The 7,878-nt window shown below is 35.6% G+C and overlaps 1 protein-coding gene across 1 annotated transcript in view; it reads left to right on the forward strand.

Annotated features, from left to right (window-relative positions):
• Window positions 1–656: 656 nt before the first annotated feature.
• LOC119836185 (14-3-3 protein epsilon-like) overlaps window positions 657–7,878 on the forward strand; it is an 8,477-nt gene continuing 1,255 nt past the window's right edge. Inside the window, exons 1-4 of the mRNA XM_038361444.1 lie at window positions 657–847; window positions 1,818–1,981; window positions 4,986–5,141; window positions 7,643–7,801. Of these exons, the coding sequence (XP_038217372.1) occupies window positions 784–847; window positions 1,818–1,981; window positions 4,986–5,141; window positions 7,643–7,801 (543 nt within the window). The 5' untranslated portion in view covers window positions 657–783. The remainder of the gene's footprint in view (window positions 848–1,817; window positions 1,982–4,985; window positions 5,142–7,642; window positions 7,802–7,878) is intronic.

A 7,878-nucleotide genomic window follows, 5' to 3' on the forward strand; every position in this document is an offset into this window, starting at 1 on the left:
ATCATATCGCAACTAACTAGAACCCCCGGTGTTATCGCCGTTTTGTTTGGGCAAAAAGATGCCTATGTGATTATTCAGTCTAATCTATCTGTGTACCAAATTTCATACAGATTTATCAGCTGTTTATGACGTAAAGAGTAACAAACATACACGATACAACATCAAAATTGAGTAATATATTTTTTTTCTGATATGTAATATCGTCCCTAGATGACCTATTCGAAAATCAATTTCAATTTCAATTATATATACCTAGATATATGTATCTGTATATGTATGCATATTACCTACTACTATTATACTAAAATTATCAAATGACCTAACATGGTAGAATCAGATAAGCAAAGTTTTACGAGTTGATGATGATTGGGGGTACATGTGTTAAGTACATTTATTCTTTTGTTTAGCTCATATAAAGTAAACGTCAATAAAAGGATTGAGTTGGATGATTGGAGGAATTGCCTTTTATAATTCAATGTTTTAAGAATTCAGCACCTATTATTTTATGTGGAACGTGGCACTGATATTATTTGTCTTTTTAAAATAAAAAAATTAATGAAACATTCTTATTTACAATTTTTGATCTGTGGACAATTGTCATCTATCAGATATGCAGTTAGGTATGGCAATAATTTGATCAACGGAAGCCGCCATTTATATGACGTCATGGGCGGAGTTTAGTTGAAGATCGAATTCGGATTCGGTTGGCGGGCGCGGCCATCTTGGTGAATAAGTGACCTGGCGATTTGGATTTAGTTAGTGAAAAATCAGTTGTAATCCACAATGTCGGAAAGGGAAGATAATGTGTACAAAGCTAAATTGGCCGAACAGGCTGAGCGTTACGATGGTAAGCATTTATTTTTGTTTAACTCTAAATTATTAGGACATAAAATTCCATTGTATTTTCGCCGACAGTTGAAAGATGATTTACAGATAGTTGTGAAAACTTTACCCGTAGTCGGCTAATGAAAGCCAAAATGAGTCTTTATTCGACGAAAAATGTTAATGATACATTCAAATTTTAAGATTTATTGTACAAACCATGAATCAATGGCATTCGTTAGGCTTGGTCAACGATCGATGCGTCATCCGCCGGTGGGCTGCCCTTTATAAAATTCTGTTCCAGGAAATAAAGTAGGCACATTAGGAAGTCTACAAATATTACTGGATTAAGAAACACTAATCCATAATTTAAATTGTCTGCGCCGCTAGTGGAAATCGTAAGTTGAGAAATCGATGAAACAAAAAGTACTCTTTTTTCCAAAGAGACATAAAACCCGATCGATGTCATTGAGTTCAGTGAAGCATAGCGTACCTTGGACATTTAATAGATAGAGGTGTAGGAATGTTCTAGATTTGAGGGCTAGTGTCGAAAGGTCGGCAACCTGTCTCGGGGTTTCACCCATTGTTAACCATAATGCACTTGTGAATGTCACTACTATCACATGCACATCATTTGTGATAAAAACTGCTATTCTAAAACTTTATTTCAACTTTCGCTCCATGTCATTTATGAAACTGTTTCGCGCACTACTTTCCATTCATATATATTTGTATTATAATTATTGAAAATATCATCTGTACTTGTATGTCGGATGTGAAAAAGACCTGTATTTTATTTTACTGATTCAATATGACTCGATAAAATTAAGGAGCAGAACTTATTTCGTAATTTTTCAGGTTATCGATTCTACAAATACTTGTTAGATTTATTTTAATTAAAACTACCATAACCTTTAGTGATATATTTCTATATATTCTATAGCTTTAAAACACAGTAGTAGACAATGACAGTGATGTAATATAAATAATTGCAGAAATGGTTCAGGCAATGAAGAATGTGGCCTCGTGCAACGTATCAGACAATGAGCTCACAGTGGAGGAGAGGAACCTCCTTTCTGTTGCATACAAGAATGTCATAGGAGCCCGCCGAGCCTCCTGGAGAATCATTTCATCCATTGAACAGAAAGAAGAAACAAAAGTATGTTCTAGCTTTTAGTGAAGGTTTTGTGACTGATGAACTCAAGTTCCACATGTACACCTTTATATGTATTATGATTAAAGGCCATCCATAATCACCAGAAAATATTTGATAAGAATAGACTGTTATGTATCTGACTATAGCTGCAAAAGTTTAATTTTCTGCTAAGATGAGAATATGGGAATTAATTCTTCAAAAGTTGTCCTCACCTATATGTATGTTAATTTTAATAAGCAACCTTTGCTAGGGATGACAAGATAAACAATTTATTACTAACTCCTTTCCCAAATTACACATGTAAAAAGGGTGTGGCCCATAACATGCAGTGGCCTATTTTCAGGCTGATTCTTAGTGTGTAAATTATTCCTAATCCCATTAGAGCAGAATACTAAATAGGCCACATGGAACTTGCTACATTGTGTTTATTCTTGTGGGAATTGTGTCCCACCTCTGTTGTCTGATTGCTTATGTGATGGATTAGAAGCTTCATTTTAAATTGGGTAAAATGGTTTAATTTATTGTTTTAAAATACTAATGGTCCTGCTTAGTTGGTGACAACATCTAACATTAAATGTATGGCATGTACCAATATTGTTTCAGTAAGTTTCGTTATTAAAGTGAATCATAATTTAATCAGATACATGATTGCTTCAGTGCTGAGTATTATCATAGAATAAGTTATGTCATAAGTGACAATAATGATGACTAACACACTTGGGACTTGTGTAAGATCTGAGCCCAAGGCATAGCCTTGTTGCTATACTAAATACTAATGGACAGTGACCATATAGAGTTTGAAAACTTGTGACATATTGGGTAATAATATATCTACTGAATGATTCATGCTTATCATTTCTCAGAGTTCAAAAATGTCAGATATCCATACTGACATCAAGTTGAAGAGTTTGTTTGTTTGAACATACTTATTCAACTCGGGAAATACTGGTTTGAATTGAAAAACAACCAACAGAGTGGAGTGAATCTTACTATCCTACTTCCTATAATTTTATATATTTGGTATAATTTTGTCCAATGGCCCAATTAATTATCAATTATTACACCCTCAAGATTTTGGAAGAATTGATTGATAACTTTTTGTATGGAGAGATATAAAAATTATAATATATGCTGAACCCAGTTTCATATATATAATCTGTGACTGTAAACGTTTCCTTCACAGAGCTAGTCAAATATATATCGTTCAAGTGTTCATTTGTAATATTGTAATCAGCATTGCTTTTTGCTCAATGTGCATTACAAATTTATTTTACAATTTTTGTCTGTTTGTTCCGGTTAATCTCTAGAATGCTGGACTGATTTTTGACATGACTCACCAACAGAAAGCTGTTGTTCAAAGGAGTAATTTAAGCTTGTTTTACAATTCCTCGCCGATGAAGTCGCGGTTACAACTAGTTTAATGATAAATTGCTTTGAGCAAACATGCTTAGCTTTATTTAAAACAGAAAAATCACTTAATTTCAATGACTGATGTAATTGGTATTAAATAACATATTAATGTGAAGTTATGTTAAAGGTCATTACACTCTTGATAAACAATATTATTGAAATTTTATTTTAAGTTAATCATTCCACAACAATACGATGAAGCAAAAAATAAATTCGTTTTTTTACTCGTATACATTCGAAGATTCATGACACAAAATAAAACTTTATGAATTATATAATTTGATGCAGGTAGTTACAGGAAATATTGTATAAATTCTTTTATTTGACCGTATTTGTATAACAATTGAGTTTCCAAAAGCATTCATGTAAAGTTGAAGAACAGAGTTATCAGTAGATAGATCCTGATGGTTTGGATAGGAGTCCTGTATTGCACTGTGACTTGCGTCATAGTGTCATTAATATGAACTAAAAATGAGTAAAACATAAAGGTCAGATTCATATCTTGAATTCTACTTATTCCTTAATGAAGATTGTTTGTGGAATTCGAGTATATTTTGCGAAAAATAGCGGTCACAAATATAAGTCAAGGCCGTCACGAATGCTCGCTCGATTTACATATTGATTAGTTAATTTTCTCCAATTAACTGCTCTTTGCCTTATAAGCGAAAACGTATAATTAACACTCGGGTGAAAACTCCAACCTCATTTGGTTTGGCTCAATTAGTTGGAATGAAAGCCTCAATAGCCTCGCCGCTGTGGATTATCTTCGTTAGAACAATATTTGCACGATTACAAAGTTTCTTTCGGCACCGTTGAAACCAACGCCCGATTATCTTGTTCTCTAGTATATCCTTTACATGCGACACTATCGGCAACCCATACACTACGGTATGCACGCTTACGTAGTCGAGTCATAAAGTCGTGCACACAGCACATATCTATTGTGCATTCTGCACTCCATTTTGTTACAAAAATAAGGGTACAAGTTTCGTGAGAAAATCAATTCGTAAGTACCTCGACCATAAAACGCTTGTATCGCGTGCCGCACCCTTTCAGTAGTAAGCCGATAGAACCCAAATCGGCTCATTGTAACGGTGACTGAAAGCCGAAAGTATGAATCCATGAATACATAATGCTGTGAAGTGACCTACTTACCCTAATTAGTAAACCGTGATGTGACAGGCAGACTAAACTCGGCGGTTTCTTTGCGGTGAAATTTCAAATAATACTCATTGATAAAGTTTGTTTACGTTACTTTTTACTTTATTCATACTTTTTTTTATGAATGATCCACATCGAAAACCAACGGCGTAGTGGCGGCGTACCTACACTGAAGTAGACTCGTAATAAATTAACTGGATTGAACTGAATGAAAAAGCTCTTTAAATTTGTATTGTCTTTATTTAAAGTCAGACCTAAGACCCGGCCCATACCATCTAGTTATTACGTAATTACAACACATGCGCCCTATTTTGTTTCTAAACCACGTTGTAGTCTACGATCTTTGGCTATTACGAGTTACGACTCCTTTCTTAAAGAGCAGTAAGATCGGGACCGGATGAATGTGGGTGGGTAACGCGGGTGCGGCGTGTTGCAGGGCGCGGAGGACAAGCTGAACATGATCCGCGCGTACCGCAGCCAGGTGGAGAAGGAGCTGCGCGACATCTGCTCCGACATCCTGGGCGTGCTCGACAAGCACCTCATACCCAGCTCGCAGACCGGCGAGTCCAAGGTCTTCTACTACAAAATGAAGGTAATTACACACACTTCACCCTACACACGCGTGTTTCCGTGTAACTGGCAAGTTGACGAGTTCATGATGAATTATGATTAAGGTATGATTGTTGTGATACAGGCCAAGTTAAGTAAATCGTGATCAAAATTTAGTACACAGCTTTAATTTAAATATGTAGCAAGTATAAAATTAGCGTTGAATGTATCATAGTCCTGAATAGTGAAATTTTATCACAAAAGTCGTATTGCGTATGCGAGCGTCGTATCAGGGGATTTGCGAATAATCCGTATCTCCAAACCGATGGTAAAAATTAGATTATGACATTAATATGTCTTTAGACAATTGTTTCTCTCATTCATACTTATCACCGAAAGGAGTTGCATTAAAGTCAATTTTTACGATGTCTCACGACATTGATGCCTTCTTTACAACGGAGTCTTAAATATATAATATCTCAATGAAATATGATATAATCAGTTTTATGCTATTTATACTTCAGTTACCTTGCTTTACAACACTGCTATGTGTATCACGCATTCATTATTCTTATTCCTTGATTTTTTCTTGTTATTTGATTTAATTATGTTTATCGCATTTGTCACTGATGTGGGTCTCAGTCTCAGTCCAAGCACATACACATTCTGATTAAGCAACGCGTCCGCCACACTCCGCTAGACTAAACAGCTAGCCTCGTCGTTTCTATACCCTAACAATTTTATTTAGTTTCTTACAGGATAAGATCTATTTATTTATTTGCCGCATATATAAATACACTAAAATAGTTAAACTCGGCCCTTACAATGTTGAATCTTGATCAGGGTCACAACTCGCTATCAAGACGCGTACGTTGGCATCGGCGTTATGTAAATATAACGTGAATGTGTGGGTAGTCTTGCAACTTGAATGAGCTAACGTAGCTTAAGTGAGCTTATGAGGCAATTATCGTGAAATACTTTTATGAGCAGATACCGCGTCAGTTACTGTACTATTTTCAATATAAATTTAGAGCCGCGTTTAGTCCTTCCCAGTTCGGTTCCATTCATTCAAGATAAATGATATGTATGATGTAGCTGATACAATTTGCCGAGCATCAAGTGAGCGTCCGTGGGCGGCTCTGACGTGCGCGGGAATTATTTCCAGGAGCTGCACATTACACGATCTTTCATGACTCTTAAATTAATTACGCGAATTACACGTTTCCTCATTAAATATAACGCCATATCCATGTATGAGATTTGTTAATAATTCAGTATTGTAGACGACGTATAAAAATATAACGCTGCTCCTACGTAACAAATTTGCTTGCTTCTATAGGTACGACAGTCAAAATGTTTCTCTATAACATTCAATTTACGTCGTACAACAGAATGTTGTGTTAATTGACCTTGGTTGACAAAAACTGCGCAGGTTTTTTTGATCCGCTCCTTATGTGGCGACTACAGTTTACATTACATATTGTGTATCATTGTGACGTATTCTGCTTTGCTTATTAATAGTGTGACGTCATTAGTTAGAGCGAAAGTGTATGCGACATTTGTAATGTACTCTTTTGTCTTTGTCAACTATATGCGTACGATACGATTCGAGAAATATATTTCATGGATATATGAAAGTGACGTCTTTTTTACGTCGTGTACATAAGTTTACAGATAGATGATTTTATAGTGATAAATAGATGCATAAAAACATTTTTATTTGTCATCAAAAACGATACATACATATTATATGATAAGAGTTGCATAAAATGATACAAAGAAAATTTATCAAATTTTATTATACTTTTTTTTTTACTTACAATGAATGCTTTTGTATTAAATAATTATTTTTTGTTTCTTCTATAAACAGCCCTTGCAATGAATCGCAGACTATACTTGTCCTTTGCTAAAGGATATTAAAAAAGTTTTGTTATTTGGCATTCGGCACGAAAGTTGTGCAAGGAACGAATTTGATATGTAATAGGGGCGTAGCGGCGTAGTAGTGGCGGGTGGGTGATCACTGCCGCGGTTTCGTTAGCCGCCGCCCAGTTATCAATTTGTAACCGCGTACCTGTTACATTCAGCTTTTCAGTATCGTTCACGAGTATTGCGAGAAGTAATTATGAACTTGTATAATAATTAATATGTGGTGTGTAGTGGGTACACATTATTTAATTAATATTTAATCTGATGAGGTTTTATTCCAGAGTCAATAATATATAATCAGTTATTTGTAATGACTGGATATTTTGACGTGTATACTTTAGTGTTATGTTACACACGTTTTATTGAGAGTTTCTAATATAAATTATTTATTTTTGTTAATTTTATGTTTGCTCTTACACAATGAAGTGTATTCTTTTAATTATTTTAATTCACTTTTAGTTCACTTTTAGTTACATTCAGTTTCTGTTGATTTCATATCTTAATTTTGTTTTAATTGTGACTTCTCATTACAACTTAGGTAAGAATTTAGTGAAATGTACTTCATTGTAATAATAACATACTTGAATATGAATGTGATGGTGGTAACGCTGTGCACAGGGTGACTACCACCGGTACCTGGCGGAGTTCGCGACGGGCAATGACCGCAAGGAGGCGGCGGAGAACTCGCTCGTGGCGTACAAGGCCGCCTCCGACATCGCCATGACCGAGCTGCCGCCCACGCACCCCATCCGCCTCGGCCTCGCGCTCAACTTCTCCGTGAGTATCCGCACCGCACACGCGCACTCCACACACTCCACACACTCCACACACTCCACACACTCCACACACTCCAC

This window comes from Zerene cesonia, chromosome 23, assembly GCF_012273895.1.
Source record: "Zerene cesonia ecotype Mississippi chromosome 23, Zerene_cesonia_1.1, whole genome shotgun sequence".
Classification (NCBI taxonomy): domain Eukaryota; kingdom Metazoa; phylum Arthropoda; class Insecta; order Lepidoptera; family Pieridae; genus Zerene; species Zerene cesonia.